At 40.7% G+C, this 23,147-nt stretch overlaps 1 protein-coding gene across 1 annotated transcript in view; it reads left to right on the top strand.

Annotated features, from left to right (window-relative positions):
• LOC109910660 (anoctamin-9) overlaps positions 1-23,147 on the top strand; it is a 145,068-nt gene that overhangs the window by 67,310 nt on the left and 54,611 nt on the right. The window contains exons 9-14 of the mRNA XM_048607263.1: positions 1,420-1,554; positions 4,831-4,927; positions 7,806-7,866; positions 10,405-10,487; positions 15,597-15,701; positions 20,082-20,246. Coding sequence (XP_048463220.1) covers positions 1,420-1,554; positions 4,831-4,927; positions 7,806-7,866; positions 10,405-10,487; positions 15,597-15,701; positions 20,082-20,246 — 646 coding nt within the window. The remainder of the gene's footprint in view (positions 1-1,419; positions 1,555-4,830; positions 4,928-7,805; positions 7,867-10,404; positions 10,488-15,596; positions 15,702-20,081; positions 20,247-23,147) is intronic.

Raw genomic sequence — 23,147 nt, forward strand, 5'->3', positions numbered from 1 at the left:
GGGGAGGGGGGGGGGGGGGGGGGGGGGGGGGGGGGGGGGGGGCGGGTATCACTGAAGCTATACAGAGTTGCAGTAGTCCTGGTGAACCATAGAGCTGATCTCTTATTAGAGAGAGATGGCTGGTGGTGGTTTAACCCGAGGGTCACCACACCTGAGGTGAGGGGAGAGTTTGGGAAGGAGAGTCCTTCATGGTAACCTCAGCCAGTGCAGGAATTCAATCCACTTTGTTCGCATCACTCTGCATCACAAACCAGCCAACTGAACTAACTGACTCCTGAAACTACATGAAACCAGTTGGGCCGCACATAGAATACGATGAACACTTTTGGTCCTTTATCGAAGGAAGTATTTACTGGTGTTGGAGGCAGTCCAGAAAATGATCACTTGGAATTTTCATATGTGCAGAGGCCTGTATTCATTGGAGTTCAGAATAATGAGTATAAACCTTATTGATACATAAAAGATTCCTAGGGTCTTTGAGAGGGTAGTTGTATAGAGGTTGCAATGGCCATTTCCACAGATGGGGCTACCACTCCAATTGAAGTTATATTTCTATTTCGTCCAGTGACCCATTGTGAAGATGCACAATCTTTCCTCTTCCAGCTTCAGCAGCCAGCACTTCTACTGGTCCACTTCTAAGGCTGCCTTTTGATTGGGTTAGCAACTCAGAGAATACTGCTCCTGTCAATAATTGAGTGACAGAACAAGTGGTAGCCTCTTTGCTGCCTGCTCCCAAAAAGATTGCTGCTGTGGTTCTGCTGCCTCCCAGCGCAGTGTGGGATCCACATTCAGCAAACATTGTGGTGGGTATGTCTATAACAACAGGGTTTTCATGCAAGTTTGCATAACCCACATCTGCCCTTTGCTATTACTTGATGTAAGCTTAACGTTGCTCTTGTTCAGAGATTTCTCTTGACCTCATTCATGCTCTGGGATGCTGTGAAAACGAAATTGACTTCACCAGCAATATTATTCAGGCACGCAGATATCTGGCCTTGGGATGTTGACTCTTATTCCCTGGAAAAACAATCTCCCTCAATTCTGGTACTACCTCTGTAGACTGCACACTTAACAGTTTAAAACTGCACAACAAAACTAATACTCCTGGAACTATGTACTGTCTAGCTGATTAATCACAAATTTGTCAAGGATTACTGTGGTAGAAAACAGGCAATATAACATTAATATTTATGAGAAATAGGTGTTAGTAACATGACTAGAAACAAAATGTGGAACCATATTTCTCCCCCATTTTTAACCGAACATGTTTACAGCTTTTATTAAATAGAAAAATTAGACAGCGCATCATTAGTTGATTTTGTTGGGAATCTGTTTCACATATTTACAAATAATGGGTAGAAAAATAACTTGTAGGATCATGTTCATATTAAATGTTTTGTTTTATGTAATTGTTTGTAGGGAGTACTTTGGAGAGCGAATTGCCCTCTATTTTGCATGGCTTGGCTGGTACACCACCATGCTGATTCCTGCTGCTATTTGTGGAGTCATGGTTGTTCTGTATGGATTAATATATTTTGAAAGTAATCAAGTGAGGTAAGGTTCTTACCATCTATTTCCAGCACTGTGCAAATAGAGTTTTACATTTCAGTTCTTCACATGCAATACATATAGACTGTTAAATATCACTAACTAAATCAACTGAATATCACAAAATAAATCAACTACATCAGCTGAAATGTTAAGTTGAACAGTCTATAAACATTTATACTGCAATTACAATATTTGCTATGGCATCGATGTGCTACATCATGAGGTTTTCTTTTTAACTCATTCCTGGGATTATTAAGGCTAGATCAGCTCTGGTGTGCATGTCCATAGATTCTTGAAGACATCAGGACAGGTAGATAATTTGATTAAGAAGGCATATGGGATACTTGCCTTTATCAGTCAATAGCAAAGAGGTTATGATGGAACACAGGTGAAGTACTGGTTTGTAATTCTGGTCACCACTAGAGAGGTTGGAGAGGAGATTCACCAGAATGTTGCTATGCAGGGAGACTAGATGAACGGGTATTCATTTACTTAGAACAGAGAAGGCTGCTGGGAGACCTAACTGAGATGTACAAAGTTATGAGGGGCGTAGATTAGTTAGGTAGGGAGAGACCTTTCCCCTTAGTAGAGGAGTCAATGACCAGTTTTAACATAAGGAGCAGGAGGTTTAGAAGGCATTCGAAGAAAATGTTTTCACCCTGAGGGTGGTAAATATCTGGAACTTGCTGCCTAAAGCATTAGTAGAGGCAGGAACCATCATGACATTGAAGAATTTAGATGATCATTTGAAATGCCATACCATATGGGGCAAGTGCTGGAAAATGGGATTGGAATAGATGCTTGATGACTGGGACAGACACAATTGGCTGAAGAGCCTTTTCCCATGCTGTAAAATCTCTATGACCCAGAGGTCATTTAAGAATCAAACTCATTGGTGTGAATCAACATGGATTTGTGTGCGGGAAGTCATGTCTGACAAATCTTTTTGAGTTTTTTGAAGAGGTAACCAAGAGAATAGATGAGGGTAGGGCAGTGGATGTTGTCTATATGGACTTTAGTAAGGCCTTTGACAAGGTTCCGCATGGCAGACTAGTCATGGAAGTTGGTTCGCATGGAATCCAGGGAGAACTAACTAATTGGATTCAAAATTGGTTCAATGGTAGGAAGCAGAAGGTGATGGTTGAAGATTGTTTCTTGGACTGGAGGCCTGTGACTAGTGGTGTGCCACAGGGGTTGGTGCTGGGACTTTTGTTATTTGTCTTTTACATAAATGATCTGGATGTAAATGTACAAGGCATGATTAGTAAGTTTGCGGATGATACAAAATTAGGAGGTATCGTTGAACGCAAGGAAGATTATCAAAAATTACAGAGGCATTTTGATCAAATGGGGAAATGGACTGAGGATTGGCAAATGCAATTAAATATAGATAAATGTGAGGTGTTGCACCTTGGAAAGTCAAACCAAGGTAGGACTTACACATTAAATGATAAGGTCCTGTGGAGTGTTGTGGAACAGAGGGACTTGGGAGTACAAGTACATAGCTCATTGAAAGCGGCATCACAGGTGGATAGGGTGGTGAAGAAGGCATTGGACATTCTGTCCATCATTGGTCGAGGCATTGAGTAAAAGAGTAGGGACTTCATGTTACAGTTGTATGAGCTATTGGTGAGGCCGCACTTGGAGTATTGCGCACAGTTTTGGTCACCCTGTTACAGGAAAGACATAGTTAAATTGGAAAGTGTACAAAGAAGATTTATGAGGATGTTGCCAGGACTTGTAGGCCTGAGTTATAGCGAGAGGTTGACCAGGATAGGACTTTATTCTTTGGAATGTAGGAGATTGAGAGGTGACCTTATTGAGGTGCATAAAATCATGAGGGGAATAGATAGGATGAATGCATATAATCTTTTTCCCAGGGATGGGGAATTCAAAACTAGAGGGCATAGGTTTAAGGTGAGAGGGGAAAGATTTAAGAAGGACATGACGGGCAACTTCTTCATGCAGAGAGTGGTGTGTATATGGAATGGGCTGTCAGAGAAAGTGGTTGAGGCAGGTACAATAGCAACATTTAAAAAACATTTGGACAGGTACATGGATAGGAAGGGTTTAGAGGGATATGGACCAAATGCAGGCAATTGAAACTAGCTGAGTAGGTACCATAGTCAGCATGGACCAGTTTGGGCTGAAGGGCCTGTTTCCATGCTGTATTACTCTACTCTATGACTCTTTGAGTCTGCAGTCACATGTAGAACATTATGAACCAGACAATCAACAGTGGTTCCATGGTCGCCATTATACCAGTTTTTGTTCCAGATTTTTATTCATCATCTGCCAGGGTGGCATTTGAAGCCACATTCCCAGAACTCTAGCCCAGTTTTCTGGATTACTAGTCCAGCGACGTTACACTGTGTCACCTCCTCTTCTCGTGCTACAACGGATGGTTATGAATGATCATACTCAGGGGTTGAGAATGCAAATCAGACAAAAAAAATTTGAATTTAAGTTATATGCTGACCACACAAGCAGTTATTGAAGAGCCAAATGGAAATTTTCTTCAATCTTGGGCAGATTGAGAAAGGCAGAACAATAAACATCAAAACAACTTGCTGAATAAAACAGCTTTAAGTAGAGAAATTACTGAAGCAAGTTGTATTCTAGGGTCAACTTTACAGGATTTGTTGCAGCATAGTGCTGTGCACCAAATGTCTTTGCTGACCAAAAATGTTATATTTTATTTGTCACTGCATATAACTCCTGGAAGACATTGTGCCCTAGTTTATTATTTTGGATTTGCCCACTTAACTCATCTTACTTTATTCTCATTGTGTTCAGGAGTTGTTTGTTTGCTAAAATGGTTTTGAGCAGAAAAGCAATGGGAAAACCAAAAATGATCTCAACATCCTAAGCAAAAGTGTTTTTTTTTTTTACTCTCTTGATTTCCCATTCCTTATTACCATCTCAACCCCTAAAATGAACTTTTCTGTCCTGTTTTCAAATGACTATGTCAGGGACAGATTGGACTGTTCACTTCAATATTGGGTGGTTATACTATTTATAGAATAAGCAAACAATGAGGGGCCCAGAACGCGCACATGAACACATGGGCAGTAGCTTTGTTCAGGTTCTCGGGTGCAAGGAAAGCAATGGTTCACAGCCTGAATTATGTAAAGGATTTTATGCTTCGCAGGAATTGAATAAGATTTTCTTGAGTTAGCAATTAGTCAGCTACATTTTCTAAACTTTTTTTTTTCTGTGTGATTCATGGTAAATAATGCTTTATTTTAATTTGCTCTGTCTTTTTTCCATGAATCTCAGTAAGGAAATATGCAATGCTACTGGAATTATCATGTGCCCACTATGTGATAAACGTTGTCAATACTGGAGGCTCAATGAGACGTGTTCTTATGCTAAGGTAAAATCCATCACACAAGCAAGGTTAATATACAACTTGCTGCCTCAGCAGATCAGCTGCCTATTATAGAAACCACCCAGTATACATTTCCACTAATTTCACTTTGCTGAGTATCCTTGTTAAAAATCTATTCCTTTCTGCTTGCTGGTAATCCAGTACCTCATCTCTAAATAGCTGCTTGATTTTGTGTTTTCACCTGCTTCATTATAGTGATACACAAACAGGATATTTATGGCAAAGGATTAAGGGGATCAGATATTTTATATGTTATGCTTGTACAGTTCCTCCACCTGTGGATTCCCTCTTTTGACATTCTCCACAGGCTGATTGAGGCACTTGGTGCTGACTTATAATGCAGAGCAACCCCAGTTGCCTTACCCCATTTTCTTCTTCAACAACAACAAATACAAAGTTGCTGATGGTGGCTGGGAAAACGTCAGTTTATATGCAGAAAATAGGGAAGTGGGTGGGGTAGGGAGTAAATGATAGGATAGAGCCCAAACAGCCTACAGCCCTCCGGACTCAATATTGAGTTAATAATTTTAGGGCCTAAACTCTCCCATGTCCCAGCCCCCTACTCCACACACCAGGCCTTGTTACCACATAGCCTGTCACTAACAGTTCCCACTAACAACTATTCACCTTCCCAGCCTGATCGTTAGCAACTCCTTTGTCTGTCCAACTGTCTTTCTCTCTCTTTGGGCTCTGTCCTATCGTTTACTTCCTAGCCCACCCACCTCCCTATTTTCTGCATCAGTTCTGAGGAAGGGTCACTGGACCCAAAATGTTAACTCTGTTTTTTTCCTTCACAGATGCTGCCAGACCTGCTGAGCTTCTCCAGTAACTTTGTTTTTGCTCCCGATTTACAGCATCCGCAGTTCTTTTGGTTCTCATTTTCTTCTTGACGTTTTTTGCCTTCCAGGGCCTAGTCCTGTTAGACCCACTCAATGCTTTCTCGATTCTATCCCTCCAAAGTGCTGACATGTAATTTCCCATCTTGATCCCATGTTAACTGGTAATTTAACTGCTATAGCCCCTCTCCTTTAAATCTATGGTCATTATAATTAACTATCTTTTCAAAAACTAACATTTGACCCACTATCCTTGCAAACTACTGTCCCTCTCCAATTCATTTTCCTTTCCAAAGATATTGAACATGTTGTCATCTACCAGATGTATTTCCATTTCTCTCAGACTTTATGTTAAAGCCTTCCAATCAGATTTGTGACCCACACTACTGAAACAAGTCTGATAATAAAGTGTGATAATTGTGTGATAGCTAAACTGTACCTCCCTGTCTTTCTTAAACTTCATGTAACCTTTCACATAGCTGACACAGCATCCTCCTCCAACATGTATCAACCCAATGTCTATCTTGTTTATCTAGTCAAAGCCAGAAAAATTATTTGCAAAGGCTTCACTTTAGCTCCCTTTTGCATCTGGTGAATCCCAAGGGTCTATCCTTGGCCACTTAATTTAACTGCAACCCCTTGGCAGCAACATCTAAAAGCACAATGTTAATTTTCAATACCTAACTCTATCTCATGATTACTTCCCTTTACTTTTATCACACTCTTTATGTGACATTCAGCATGGATGGGTAATAATTTCTTCTTAAGTTCCCTGCCTAAGGCAAATCTCATCCACAGTTGTATAACCTCTACCATATCAAGGAGGCAGGTTCAACATCAAAGCCAACTGGCACAGGGATTGAATACCAACATGAAAGCTGTCCTGCTACCTGAGTCAACCACCCTGACCAGGAGCCTGAGTTCCTATGGCAACATATATTTGCATGTTGTAGCTTGGAGCTATGGATAATGAAGATAAAACTCTTAATTTCTTTCATCATGTGGACAACCAGGAATCCCTTTCACTCTTCTGCCTATCATTGAATTACATGGGAAGGATTCACAACCTGTTTGGCTATGTTATGAATGCACCTTCTTTGCACACCAAGCCCTGGAGTAGGATTTGAATTGGGAGCTTCTGGTTCTGAGGCAGAGATGCTACCCACTGTGCCACAAGACCACCTTGAGCAGAAATTTACTTCAATTAAAAATTGGAGCCATTGTTTGTGCCTGACACTGCAAATTATTTTCTCTGGCAATTGATTCCATCTCTCAGCCTTGTACGAATCTTAGATTACACCAATCTGCTCACAACTTTGGTATTGCATCTGACCCCTGAGATGAGCTTTGGACCGTATATTTGTGCCATCATCAAGATGGTTTATTTCCATATCTGTAAGATTTTGGCTTTGTCCTATCACCAATTACTAATCTGTCTTTATTGCCTCTAGACTTTTCTATTCCAATGTAGCCTTGGCTGATTTTCCACATTCTGCCCTCCATAAAGCTGAGGTCATTTAAATTTCTGCTGCCCATGTCTTAAATTGTCCCAAGTCTCGTTCTCCCATCACCTGTTCTCACTGATATACACTAGCTTCTGATCATATAGCATTGTATTTTTAAATTCACATCCTTGTTTTTAAACTCCGCCATTATTTTACCCCTTCCCATCTCTGTAATCTCCTCCAGGTGCATAAGCCTCTAAGATACTCATCTAATTTTGGCCTCTTGTGCATTCCTGATTTTAAACTCTGCCATTTGTGGCTATGTCATCAATACTTGGGTCATAAATTGCAGACTAACCTCCATACACCTCCTTGGCTGTCTACTTCAATTTCTCTCTTTAAGACACTATAAAGCCATCTCTGATCAAGCTTTTGATTAGCTGTCCTAATATCTATTTATGTGCTTCAATGTCATTCTTTATATTACTCCTGCGAAGCACATTTGTTGATTTATTATGATAAGGAATTATAGGAATATAAGTTGCTTTTGTTGAGCAAACTTAACTTATTTTATTTCTGCAGATCACGCAACTATTTGACCATGAAGGGACAGTTGTTTTTGCAATGTTTATGGCAGTCTGGGGTAGGTATTTTCTTTGGTGCAATGGTGGTTTCCATTTTAGTTAATTAACAAAAGTCTATCCAGGTGTTATATTCAAAGCCAGTCCATCCCTTATAAGTGTACATTGGATGACAACACCATAATATGACCAAATGTAGTAGAAAGCAAAATGAGTGCAATTATTATGGATTACATGCAATATTTCAAATACATAATACACATAGTGGGAAGGCTTTATTTCTACCTCCCAAGAAGTGGGCGAGTGCTAAAAAGGGCACACCAGTTTCAAGGCACCTCTCTTGCCAGTTTTACTTTCTTCCAGGAAGGGGAAAGGCATGCCATGAAAACCTCAACAAGAGCTTGCTCCATGTGCCATTCCTGGCAGATGGCATAACACCATCCCCTGGTAATCGATGATGCCATAGCTCTTTGTTCCATCATCCAAATCAGATAGATGATTCTCAGGCTTAAGTGTTATCTCTTGAAAAGACGGCTTCTTGCCACTTAACATCACTTTGAAATTGAGCCACAGATGCACTACAAATTAAACGAACTGCTCACAAGATTCATCATTGAGCAAATACTTGGGCTTCTGAAGATCCATTTCAGATCTATGAACTGTGGTGGTACCCTGCAGGACACTCCTACAAAGGTTTATTTTGTTCTTTTTGCAAAGATTTTGTGCATAGTGACAGTCTACAGTGTTCTGTATCACCTAGGCCTTCAGAAAGGTACAGGTATCACAGCCAGGTAAATCCTCAACTGTTCCAGGACTGATTCCAGAACTTGTTGAGGGTTGAGTAAGTACCCTGAGCATTCACTTCCATGTTCAGGAGCAGCTTGTGCTGCTAGGTTTTTCAACTGGCTTGTCTGCTGGATGTTGAATACATAGGGGCCTGTCATCAGGGTCTAAAATTGTACTCGTCAGATTGAAGGTCATTGAATATTTTACAGCATTAGACCGAGTTTGTGCATATAACACTGAGTGTTCTTCTCCTTCTATGCACAGGAAAGAGGACCTCCTCTCCTACACTACCTCGAGAAACAACTCTAGATCACTTTTGCAGAATCAAGGGGCAATTCTCAATTCAGGCCCTTGTTTCTCCTCCTTGATGTCTAGTACTTGTATTTTTTCCTGCAAAATGCAGGCAACTTTAATGACTGTTGTATTTGTTTACATGAGGCCTGCACTTCAGCATTTCTGCCTCTTCCTTTACCCATTAGCAGTAATTGGCTAATCAGTATACAGCCAAGTTGTCCACCTCCACTAAAATTGCCGGCTGTGATAACTATCACGGCTGTGCTCCAGCTCAGTATGGGCAAAAGACACAAAATTGGTCCCAGCATTGGTTTCCCAATGCAGGCTGGAAAGTTCTGCCCATCATTTCCTCAAATTTTTCCCCCAAGTTAGTGACTTCTCTTGATGATGTAGTTTTACAGTTAGAAGCAGTTTAACAGAATTTCACCCAAAAGCCAGTGTCTCATGTATAAACCTGAACAGTGAGCATTTTCAGAATATTCTATTTTTGTGGTTGTAATTAAGCCCCATTGTGCATAGTGTCCAACGGCATCAGTGGCTAGCAGTCGGGAAAGGAAACTCAGGTTTATCTTTCATCTTACTAGCACAGGGGACTGAGACCAATGAAGCTGCTTAGGGTTATGGAAATTCTGATTGCCTCGTAACTTTGGTTAATTACTATAGGATCAGTCAGGGATCAAATTTGGTGTTTTCCTGGTCTTTGTAATTCACTAATATACCAGTTTAGTATTGGAAAAGCTCATAATACAGTATTTAGTTCATGTGCATGCAATTTACATTTATCTGTCAGTTTAAACTTAAATATTTTATGTGGAGTTTATTTCCTGCTCACGCCCAGCCCCACAGTCCCATTTTGATTTAATATCCAAGGAGAAGTTAATTACCTTGAGATGACACTACCACCTCTATCTGAGGAGAAATCCTGCCTCCAAGAGCTGCCAGCCAGTTGCTATAGGCTCATTGTGGCAATGACTGGGACTGGATTCCAATGTTTGGCACTGGACTGGATGCAAAGTAAAGAGAGAGGACTTTGCCAGGGTCAGGTTGGCAGGCCCAAGCAAGGCAGATCAGTTAAACAGGACATGAGGAATGGGGAAATACAGGAATGTCTGGAGCTTAGTGGAGAGTCTCTTTTTAAAATTGGGATTCATAAACGAAGCAACTAATCTACTATCCTAGAGTCTGAGCAGTGTCACTTGCAGAGTTTCCAAGCTGTCATTGGTCCTAGCTTGCCACCTATGAAATAGTAGCAGAGGTAGGAAATTGTCCTTATGTGTATTACTAGCTACTTAAGCACCTCACTTGACACAGGGAAGGTTTGGCACTCAACTCCTTCCACATCACTTGTAATATTGTGCAGGATCAGAGCAGGTGGATGCACATCGGGAAAAATGCCCATGGCATTTTACATGCCCCATCCACTGACAAACCCATTCAGAGAGGGGTGTAAAACTCTGCCCATGATTATTAAATAATTTAATAATTGTTATTTAAGTGAATGTTTCTCTCTCAAAATATAGCCACTGTATTTTTGGAACTATGGAAACGAGCCCGAGCGAAATCTGTCTCACTATGGGATTTGTGCCACTGGGACGAGGACGAGGTAAAAACCTTAACTGATTCAAATATTAACATTTAATGAACATGAGATTGATACTTTGAGAGTTTTGAGATTATACCATTGGGTGATGAGGTCCTCTTTTTTGTGATCCTAACACCAGTGAAAGAGGAGACTTTAGAATTGGCAGAGTATGGAGGCATTGGCGTAGAAGTAATGTCACTGGATTAGTCACCCAGGTATATAATGTTTTGTGGACATGCATTTGAATCCCACTATGGCAGAGAGTGCAATTTCAAACCTATACCAATCTGGAATTAAAAATCTAATGACCATGAAACCATTGTCAATTGTCATAAAAAACCCACCTGGTTCACTAATGACTTTAGGGAAGAAAACTGCAGAGTCCCAGCAATGTGATTGATGTTTAACTACCCTGTGAGAAAGGGCCTAGAAATCAACGGCAAATACTACTCTGTTCACCCTATATGAACATTTGTGGGTTAATACTAATATTCTGATTAACATTGGGATAGACTTGTGAAGCAAAAACCTGATATAGTCATACTCACAGAATCATACCTTAAAGACAACATTCTGGACAACACTGTCACCATCTCTGGATATGTCCTGTTCCAACAGAGGTAGCAGTGATATACAGTCAAGAGGGAGTTGGAATCCTCAACATTGTCTCTTGGCCCCAAGGCATCTCATGGCACCAAGTCAAACGCAAACAAGGAAACCTCACGTTGATCACATCTGGAGGAAGCACTGAGGGTGGCAAGGGTGCAGAATCTACCCTGGAAGGGGGATTTCAGTGTCACCTACTAAGAGTGGCTCAGCAACATTACCATGGATCAAGCTAGCCAAATCCTAAAGGAAATGGCTGCTAGATTGGGTCTGTAGCAGGTGGTAAGGGAACTAACAAGTGGGGACAAACATACCTGATATCATTCTCAGCAACCTGCATGCTGCAGAAGCGTCAATCCGTGACATTTCCCTTTAATATCCAATGGTGTTACTATCACTGAATTCCCTCTACCAACATCCTGAGGACTACCATTGACCAGAAACTGAACTGGAGCAGCAGCAAGTCAGCAGCTGGGAATCTTGAATAGGTCACCTCCTAAATCCACAAAGTGAGTCCACTATCTGCAAGGCACAAGTTAGGAGTGTGGTCAAATACTCCCACTGCCTGGATGAGTGCAGCCCCAATAACACACAAGAATCTTGATACTCTCCAGGATGAACCAGTCTGCTTAAATAGCACTACATCCACAAACTTTTATTCCCTCAATCACTGATGCTCAGCATGCACCATCTACAAAACACACTGTACAAATTCACCAAGAGCTCCTTGGACAGCATTTTACAACCTATGATCACCATCATGTTGTAGAACAAGGGCACCAGATGGTATGGGAACACCACTACTTGCAAGTTCCCCTCCAAGTCACTCACCGTCCTGACTTGGAAATGTATCACCATTCTTTGAGAGTTACTGGGTTAAAATCCTGGAACTCTCTGCCCAATGGCAGCTCAACGTCACCTTCTCAAGGGCTTCCAGGCATGGACAATAAATACTGGCCCAGCCAGTGTTGCTTGCATTTGAATGAATAAATAAAGGATCTTTTTTCATAGTCAGAGCTGTCTGTATATTTAAATACAACTTGTATACATGACAAGAAGGGTTTGCCAACACAATTTTTGTACATTTTAAATGCACGGTGACACCTTCTCCATTGGAAAAAGTTCTGTAATGTCTGTCAACACTTGCCCAAAGCTGGCCAAAGTAATGGTCAACTTGAGGACAGAGCCCCCAAAAATCATTATATAAAATACATAACAATGTAGCATCAAATAGTGACATATGAAGCTGTCAGAACATTTTTATTTACCATTAAGAATGTTCCTAACTCCTCAGCAAGCTTCCTGTAGTGGTCACTGAAATAACTCCATAGATGCTGGGATCCCCATCACCAAGTCACCCTTTATTTACACATGGGGAGTCCCTGACATTGATCTAGCTTCCTCAGAGCTAGCTCTCAGAGTGAACAGGATGTCTGACACTCCTGTTCTTACCTGTCAGAAGAGCTCCAAGATTGGACCAGATTAATACCCCCAATTACGGAACTCATACTCTGAGGTCTACGTGGCTGACCTTATTAGTATCACTACGTCCCTCCCCCTCTGAGTCCAAAGATATAGGTGGGTTCTTTTTAGCTCCTCCTGGGGTGTTTTAGCACCAGCTCAGGTTTCTCCAACTCTGCCTCTGATACAGGCAGCATGTAATGAACAGTAGCTCACCTCTTGCCCCAGAGTGTCTTGGAAGAAATTCATTCTCTTCTTCAGGCGGCAAAGGTATCGAAGTGACAACATCTGCTGTGTCCTTCTCCGATTCTGAGGCATCTCCAATACGTGATGTAGACGGAGAGCCCGTGGGTTTTGGAACAGTCAGGGAGGCAGTCAAAGAGCTGGGCACGTTTTACTCCTGCACCATTTGTGATTTTGCAGCTTTCATATGGTCCATGTGCTTTATCATGACTCTTGCACCTACCGAAACTTTATATGTCACTGGACCTGACCTCATGTCATCCATACTTCTTTCCCACAACGTTATTATTATAGTTCCTATGCCAAACTTCGTTCCCTGAAGTAAATTGTCTCTCTTGCTTAGCGAAGTCTTGTGTCCAACATTGGCAGTCCTGATGATGTTCCTGTCCCCGCCCAGGTCCAGGAAGATCAGATTTATCCTGATACAGAGTCTTCTCCCCATTAGCAACTCTGGTGGAGCTATCCCCATAGCTACAAGTGCAGTGGTCCTACAATCAAATAGAAACTGGGACCGTTTGGTATCTAGTGAAGCTACAGGCTGTTTCTTTTAGCCTGCCTTCAAAGTTTAGAGTGCTTTTTCTGCCAGACCATTGGATGATGGATGGTATGGAGCTGTTCTTATCTGTCAAATACAATTCAACTTTAAGAAGTACTCAAATTCCCTACTGGTAAATGATGGCCCATAATCTGTGACCAACACTTCTCGGACTCCATGTATTGCAAAAGATGCATGCAGTTTTTCTATTATCATGTTTGATATATGAACACTGCACATTCAGCCACTTGGACTGGGCGTCCACAATGACTAAGAACATTGTTTCCATGAAAGGACATGTAAAGTCGAGTCCAGAGTTTACCTGGCCATCACCACGAATGTGGGGGAGCTGCTGGCAGTAATTTTTGTCCTTGTTGGCATTCTGGGCACTGCTGCACCAATGTGGCTATGTCTGCATCCAGTCCTGGCCACCAGACATAACCTCTTGCCAGCATATTAATTTTGGAAACCCCCTGGATGACCCTGGTAGATTTCAGCCAGTATCTGGCGGCGACCTTTGCTTGGGGCAATCTCTTTGCCCCATAATAATATGCCTCGACTGTGATCTGATCTCTCTGGGTCCAAAAAGGTTTCAATTCTGGTTGCGACGGCCTTTTAGTTTCCTCCATCACTACCAACTCTTTCAGTTTTGCTAGGACCAAGTCTCTCTGTGTCCAAAGTCTGATATTGTCTGATGTGACTGGAAGAGTGTCCAGAAAATTTAAAACCATTGTGGACTCTTTCAGTGGCAGTCCCACCAGTTCTGTATCTGCCAGCAAGAGATGGCTCAATGCATCCACATTTGCTACTCAGCCTCCCAGATGGTGTTCCAACATGTAATTATATGCACTTAGGATTAGAGCCCACTGCTGAATTCAGCCTGAAGCTATATGTGGCACTGCCTTGTCCTCCTTAAGGATACCCAGCAGGGGTTTGTGGTCTGTTATTATTACAAATTTACAGCCATTAAGTTATTGATGGGACTTCCTGACTTCAAATATGACTGCCAAACTTTCCTTATCTCTGGGCGCATTTACATTCTGTATTAGCAAAAGTCCTGGATGCATACACAGTTGGGCGTTCCTTTCCACTGGGCCACCTATGAGCTAATGCTACCCTGATGCCATACAGGGAGACATTGCATGTCAATACCAGAACCCACTCTTGCAGCCACTGAAATAGCTCCACAGAGGCCGGTATCCTGTCACTCAGTCACCCTTTATTTACATGTTTACACTGATACTGATCCAGCTCCCTCAGAGTCAACACTCAGTGTGAATAGGATGTCTGACATTCCTGTTCTTATTTGACAGCCAGGGCTCCCTGATTGGGACCGTTAATCCGGTCCAGTCAGGGAACCCATATTCTATGAGGTCCATCTGCTAACTTCGTTACAATCATTACAGTCACAAACCGTCCAAAGAGGTGTGTGTGTGTTTTGTACCAAAGTCATTTCTAACCCATGAAAAGACCACATGAAAATGGCATGTGGTTGGGATGCTGAATGAAAATTGTTTTCTGAACACAAAATTCTAAGTTTAGCGTTTCACCACAATTCATATCTCCATTCCGAGTCAAATATTTGGCCATTAATAAAAACCAAAAGGACTGTAAATGCTGTAAGACAGGAACAAAAACAGAAGTTACTGGAAAAGCTCAGCAGGTCTAGCAGCATCTGTGAAGGAAAAAATCAGAGTTAACGTTTCGGGTCCGGTGACAGGACCGGAAACATTGACACGTATCCGGCCATTAATATTCAATTGACAAGGAAAATGTTAATTTACTTATAGAGTCATAGAGTAATACAACACAGAAAATAGACCCTTCAGCCCAATTTGTCCATGCCAAATCAGGTATCCTAAACTGAACTAGTCCCATTTGCCTGCGTTTGGCCCATATCTCTCTAAGCCTTTCCTATCCATGTATCTATTCAAATGTCTTTTAAACGTTTTAAGTGTACTCACCTCTACCACTTCCTCTGACAGCTTGCAGCACTCTCTGTTTGAAAAAGCTGCCCCTCAGGTACCTTTTAAATCTTACCCCCCTCACCTTAAATCTATGCACTCTAGTTTTGGACTCCTCTACCCTGGGGAAAAGACATTGACTATTCACCTTATCTATGTCCTGAATGATTTTATAAACCTCTATACGGTCACCCCGCAGCCTCCTATGCTCCAGGGAAAAAGGTCCCAGCCTATCCACCCTCTCCTTGTACATCCTTTTTGCACTACTGGGTTGAAGTAGAGAGACAATTCAATTCTGAAATGATTGTTTTATTGTATCAGGAGGAACTGGTGCTTGAGCTAATATACAATCCTGATGTCACAGTTAAAGAATATCAGCATTCGTACAAACGCATAACAATCGTGATATTGCTGGCATGTATTCTGGTAAGTAATATCGTGTTTATGCCCTGTTGTAATAAGTCATCATTAAGAAAAATATTAACAAATAAACAGCATATAAAAGGGCCAATATTGCAATCTAAGTTCTGCTCCACTGACATCCTATCCAAGTGCTATGCACACTGGACAGATACTAGGGAATTGGATTGAGTATCAGGAGTATTTAAATTTGTAGAAAACAATAGCAGCTTCCATCTTACTTCCTGTTTCTAACAGTTCTTGTGCTACTGGGCATTCTTCATGAACTCTAATTGCACTACAAGGTAGCTTCCTCAATAAATTTGGAGGGGTGGTGCAAGTGAACTCAATGTGGAGTTGTGCAGCCCCATCCTAATTGCTACAGGTTTTCACTGCATTTCTAGGAACTATCATACAGTTTTATGCATTAGGCAGTGTGGGGAAAAAGGACAGTATAGATTTGTGAGATGTTTCTCTCTGTGAATTATGGCATAATCAATTTCTGTCCATCTGGAATTAAAATAAAGTGGTTTCATGAAGCCTAAGTGATATAGTCTGTCAGATTAATGGTATCGATGAAATAATACTCTCTAGTGTCAGTCTATGGTGCACTTTCTCATCCACAGCAAATTCTAACCTTTCTTCAACATGCAACGATCAAATTTATTACTGTAAAATCAAAAGTAAATGTCAGACCAGGACCCACTGTGTAAGAAACTCACAAACAAGCCTCATGCCAGGTCACATTCCTGCAATACTTTGTAAACAAAAAATACCTCATACCCAGCTCAGACTACTACATTATATGATGCACAAGGGAATTTCCAAAATCAACTTATGTACTCTCACTAAATGCACTATATATAAATTTGACAGTTTTGCACTCGGGACATTTTCATTGCTACACAAAATTATATGTAAGGCAATTTCACCCTCAGTTCATATTCTAGACTATACCATGTAAAAACACTGCCAACTGTTATTTTTGAGTGTTTGTCTCATGACACAAATAAGGGAAAGATTTGCTGTTTTGCAAGGCATGTATTGAAATAAATTTAAAGGGAAGTAGCTTTAGCAGACAGCGGTGCAATGATTGAGAACCAAAACTGAGACTGGCTAGCATTGATGTCCATGCACTGATACAGACAAATTAGATTCGTACTTTAGTTGAGATGATTGAAGAAAAACACTGAATTTCAATGGATTTTTTCCAGTAGTTTTTTTTTAAGCCTGTAAGAATTGTCTCTTGAGTGCTGTGAAGAACACTTTGAAGATTATCTCGACTTGACTGGAGTAATAAGGAGTTCAAAGACAGAGGATCTTTTATGATTGAATTTTCGTCCCATATTGTAGCAAGCAATTAGGAAGGTTTCAACTTCACCATTGCAAATTGGAAAGTTCACCAGATCAGGCAGTTAGATAATCAGGCAGTTAACTTTCTGTCAGGCCGCTTCCAGGGACAGTAATGACCCACTCTGCCTGAAGCTACTTGCCAACCTGAAGCTGGAAACTATTGTGAGCACCACAACCACATCAAAGGCAGTGAGCATGGAAGGTACCTTTTTAAAGAGGATCGTGTGGTGTGGGTTGCAAGTCAAGTGGGTCCACAGGGTTCAAAAGCAAGGGCAGGTTATGAATTTCAGTTGCCAGCCCTTGTGTCTTGATCGTCCTCAGATTGCAGCAGATCAAGACTGCCTTACCCCTCTCGACTCGACAGGCAGGCCATTCTGTTGCACCAGTTGTGAAGTCTGCCTGTGTTCCCAACTGCCAAGAATAAAAATGGGAGACTTATTATTTGATGGAATTTTAAACTGAAAAGAGTTAATCACAGCAGTATTATGAAGAAAAATTTAAGTGCTCGATTGGAGGTAGAGTGGGAAGAGGTTCCCACCCAAAACTTAATTCCTGTGCTGGTGGAAATGTTGTGGGGATTTTCAGAATGAGAATATACTGCCTAGAAACTTTCATCTATAAAAACCCTTTCTCTCCAGTTGCTCTGCTGACTAGTTCCAGCAAATGTTACTTCACTGAAGATCCAGATTCTGTTGTCCGTTGGAAGGTGTGCTTTTAATTGTTGATATCGACCAGGGATTGAGTCTGGACTTTCAGACATTCAGTAGAGAGTGAAATGGGAACTTATTATTTGATGGAATATTAAACTGAATTACAAAGTATCAGTAGAAAATAAGTTTCAGATTGTTGCATCGTAGTAGGAATTGAGCTTGGGAATTTGTTACTATCCAACAGATAACTACCTCAGGATTATTGTTGTCCAGTACTTGGATGAGCTCAAGAATGTTAATACTCATTAAGGAGAGAGTCTGTGATTGTAGATATAAGTGGGAAGGTAATTTGAGATTGTGGCTTTTTCAATACTGCACGTGTTTAGTATTATTATCATTCAACACGAGTTGAGCTGAAGTTTTCTAGCGTACAATAAGAAATGTAAAGATGTCTTCTTTTCATTTTTCTGCACTTTTGATTCTGAACTGACGTGGGAAAGGGGTTGTTCTAAAAATCAAGGATTGTGGTAAGGATGACTGCACTTTTAAAAAGCAAGTTTACAGGTGACACCAAAATTGGAGGTGTAGCGGACAGCGAATAAAGTTACAGAACTTTACAGAATAAACAGAGTACAGACACAGAGTTACCTCAGATGGGCCAATGGGTCAAGGAGTGGCAGATGGAGTTTAATTTAGGTAAATGTGAGTTGCTGCATTTTGGAAAGGCAAATCAGAGTTGGACTTACACACTTAATGGTAAGGTCCTGGGGAGTGTTGCTGAACAAAGAGACTTTGGAGTGCAGGTTCATAGTTCCTTGAAAGTGGAGTTGCAGGTAGATAGGATAGTGAAGAAGGCGTTTGGTATGCTTGCCTTTATTTGTCGGTGCATTGAGTATAGGAGTTGGGAGGTCATTTTGCAGCTGTACAGGACATTGGTTAGGCCACACTGGAATGCAGTGTGCAATTCTGGATTCCCTGCTACAGGAAGGATGTTGTGAAACTCAAAAGGGTTCAGAAAAGATTTACAGGGTTGGAGGTTTGAGCTATACAGAGAGGCTGAATAGGCTGGGCCTATTTTCTTTGGAGCATAGGAGGCTGAGGGGTGACCTTATAAAGGTTTATAAAATCATGAGGAGCATGGATAGGGTAAATAGACAAGGTCTTTTCCCTGGGGGGTGGGGGAGTCCAAAACTAGAGGGCAAAGGTTTAAGGTGAGATGGGAAAGATTTAAAAAGGACCTAAGGGGCAACTTTTTCACACAGAGGGTGGAATGTGCTGCCAGTGGAAGTGGTGGAGGCTGGTACAATTAAAACATTTAAAATATGACCGGATGGACATATGAATAGGAAGGGTTTAGAGGGATATGGATGAAATACCCCCAGAAAATGGGACTAGAGGTTACTACAGACAAGCTGGAGCTAGAGGTGTGTACGAATGGAGATTCAGCTGGCAATAAGTAGCTGATTGGGCTGTGAAGTGGTGACGAGTTGTTGATAACAAAGGCCTTCTGCTTACGAACAACTAGACGATTGGCTCACAGATAGCTGAACAACTTGTTGGTGTGAAGGACTGGTCAGAAGCAATCAGGCTAATGAAAGAGAAGGAACAGTTCTTTTCTCTGCAATGAAAACACTTCACGCCGGAAGAAAGCTGGTTTATTTCTCTTATTCGTGTCAATGAAATTTGGCTTTTAATCAATAAGTCAGAGACTTAATAAGCGTATAACCTCCTTCAAGCAAGTGAAAGTACATGGAGAAGAAAGAACAAGTAGCAGTAGATCCTGACAAGCAAAAAGAATTATCTCAGTGAACCCTGTTGATAGGGACCATTAAACTTCTTCACCAGACTTTTCCTTTGCTGCAACACCTGACTCTTTTTGTGTCTGTCTGTATGTGTAGGGGGTGTTTTATAGGGGTTTTAACTGTTACAGTTATATATTGATGGGTCGTAATTGTTTATCTGCAGCTAGAATATATTTACTTGTAATATATAATCATTGTTGAGAAGCCTGGTCCATGCTTCTGTCAACCTGAATCTAAAAGAGAGGTAATTGGTGATTTTGCATACTTTTGTAAATCCTTTACCTTTTGTGACTGCTCTAGAATTGCGAGCTTGGTTTCCAGTGTGCTATCCTAGGAGGGAAAACAGAAACAAATTTATGCAATTTGATTGTCCAGTTGTGCACAAGTTGGGCTTGAAGTTCTCAAATAGTGAGTTTATTGTTATGGCTGTCTAATGATGGTACATGAGAAGATCACAAATATATGCGGTGAACTGTTTCTTTTGTTCCTGATGTAACTCGTTCTAGGTCATAGACAGCACTGGCCCTACCATTATCAGCATTGTTTATTTCTCTTGTGTGTTCAGCTAACTTCCAGCATCAATTTTTCCTGTTATCTTACAGGTCACTGTTATTATTGGTCTTTCTCTTGGAATTGTGATATGTCGGGTTATAGCTGCTGTTGCGTTCACAAGGTCTGTTTCAGAATTTCTGAACGATCATGCCAGGTCAATCGCTGTAATGGTTGGTGCTGTATTGCATTTCTTTACGATTCTCATCATGACTAAGGTAAGAGTGATATAAAGTACTTTGTCTTTATTATTAGGATTGCAGTTCTTTTGAGTTGTTTGTTATCTCAGAACCAGATCGCCAAATTTACATTGCAATCTGCCTAGCGACCAGTAATTTTTTTGAAGTCAACAATGAGACAGATCCAAGGGATTTATTAAGAGAATAGAGTCATTAGCTTCCATGGTTTTAAACAATCAAAATAAACTTAATTACACAATGCTAGAATAGTAATATAACCGATAATACATGTACAATTTGTATTCTAACAATCAGAGTTAATATATGGTAAATATGTATGATAGACTGTCGTTAAATAAAAAATAATACAGATTGAACAGATTTTTAAGTGATTCTGTCCAGATGTTAATGACATGTTAGGTCATCAAATCCGCTTAAACTTCAAACGGGTTACAAGTCTTCATTTTTGCTAATCTAAAGCTCTTTGAAGCTAAATCTCAAGAAATATTCCATAATGGATTGCCTTAACAACTGCTCCCATTCTGGTTGATCACTCTCCATTCTTGCTCCCTAGACTCTGGGAAGTGCACTCTAAAACTTCATCCCAGGCACACCACTTGACAGTTCACTGACAGTTTCATCAAGCTAGATCTACTGTTTTGTTTTCCTTTGAGGGTTTTTTTCTTGTTGAGTTGTATGAAGAAAATACTGCTGTGGGCTTTTCAATCATCATTCTCAACTGTACTGAACTGTTAATGACTTGCAAGCATTTCCAAGCATCCAGGATTTCCATGTTTCCAACCCAAAGAGATATGCACCTGCTTTTGGGAGTTCTCACTGAGGCCTGCATATTGAACCCACATAGTTCAGTTGTTTTCCCAGCTGTAAAGCTAAAATCAAACTACCTGAAATAGAGTCTACTTCTCTGTTTCTCTCTCCCTCTCTTTTTTCTCTCTCTCTCACTTCTAAATCCAAGCCTGTCAATTTTGAATTGACCTTCAGTGATGCTTGAACTGTCCTGAGTAACCCATTGAAAACATTATACCTAGCCCTATTCCTATTTATACATAGAATCAGATGTAACAAATATTTTGGAACAGCCAGATTTAAGAACACTTTGGAATGGATTGTGCCATGAATGTCTCATTTTCACAGATTGCTAGCTTATGTAGCACAAGAAATACTTCCAAAAAGAACTCATCACAAGTTTTAAGAATTAATGTTTGAGTACATATATTAAAACAATTGTGTATTTTGCCTGTTGTTATGATCCAAGCTGATGTCACTACTACACAAGTCAGATCCTAAACTGAAATCTGGTTTGATAGATTGTTTTATTTTTAACACGGTAATCTTTCACTGAAACATAAGCGTTATCACGTGTTTGTATTTTGACAATTGTTATGATCCCAGCTGATGTTATGACTAACCTCTCACTGTCTTGGATGTTACCACAGAACAGAAACCGTCTAAATCAGCCATATAAATACTGTGGCTGCCATAGCAGGGCAGAGATTAGAAATTCTGTGGCAGATAACGCGCATCCTGTCTCCCCAATTCCTATGCACCAGCTACAAGGCACAAGTCATGAACGTGTTAGAATTCTCTCTAGTTGCTTGAATGAGTGTACCACAACAACGCTCAAGAAGCTGGGCGCCATCCAGGACAAATGAATCCAATTGATTGGTATTCTGTCCAGAACCTTCAACATTCATTCCCTATACAACTGACACAGAGTGGCACTAGTATATATACCATCTACAAGGTGCACTGCAGTAGCTCAACAAGACTCCCTCAACAGCACCTTTTAAACATGATTCTTGTGTCAGCTGAAAAGATAGGAGCAGTAGATGCCTGTGAACACCACCAATTGAAACCTCTGCGCCAAGTCATGCAACATTCTGACTTGAAGCTATTTGACTGTCATTGGGTCAAAATCCTAGAACTCCCTTCCTAACAGCACTGTGGACGTTCCTACACCTCAAAGATTGCTGTGCTTCAAGAAGGCAGCTTGTCAACATCTTCTCCAGTGTAATTATGAATTGGCAAGAAATGCTGGCCTAAAGTACACATGTACACATCTTATGAACCCAAACAAAAGAAAAAAAAATCTGGTCCTTAGAATTGTCTGACAATATGTATGCAAAGTATCATGCCTCATCACTTTCTATGACTTGTTCTGAGTCTAAGTATGTTGGCAGTGCCAATTAACCAGTGAGTAAATGGAATTGTTGACAAGTTTGCTTCTTGGCAAAGTGTTTAAAACTTAAAGCCAGGCTGTTGACTGTCAATCAACATTAATGTGCTCATTCTTCAGGGCAATGTGTCTACCAATCAAAATCCACTTGCCTACCATTCAGTACACTTCACTCACGCAGTATAAATGTTGGCTTTCCCCTTGAATTTGCAAAATGTCTATTTTTTTGGTAATACTCAACTATGGTCTTGTTGAAGGAATACTATAATGCCCAGATTCTGCAAACTGTAAACCTGTTGACTTCCCAAAAATCTTGCCATGTTCCATGTCCAGCACTTTTTTTTAAGCACTTTTTGTAAACAACCTGCTCAACATTAGGGGTATTTCAATTGCCACTACATCTGTGCTGATGAAGTGGTTAACCCCAGCTATTTTACAGGCAGTTATCTATCTCTTTGGTGATTTCACCATATTGTCGTCCCAAAATTGGGAGTAGGTAGATCTCTCAAACTCCTCAACCTTATTTTGCTCTTATAATAAAGATTCTAGATACCATTTTAACCAATCCACTCTACAAACCCTGGAAGGTGCATCCAATATCAAATACAGCAATTAAATGAATTTATAACACAGCCATTCATTACTAAACTGAAGCTTCTTGGAACTAATGCAATTCCTTCTGATGATCAGTATTATCATCTTTTCCTTCCAAACTTTCCATGTCATGTCTAATTTCAGAAAGC

Source organism: Rhincodon typus, chromosome 17, assembly GCF_021869965.1.
Source record: "Rhincodon typus isolate 14 chromosome 17, sRhiTyp1.1, whole genome shotgun sequence".
Lineage (NCBI taxonomy): Eukaryota > Metazoa > Chordata > Chondrichthyes > Orectolobiformes > Rhincodontidae > Rhincodon > Rhincodon typus.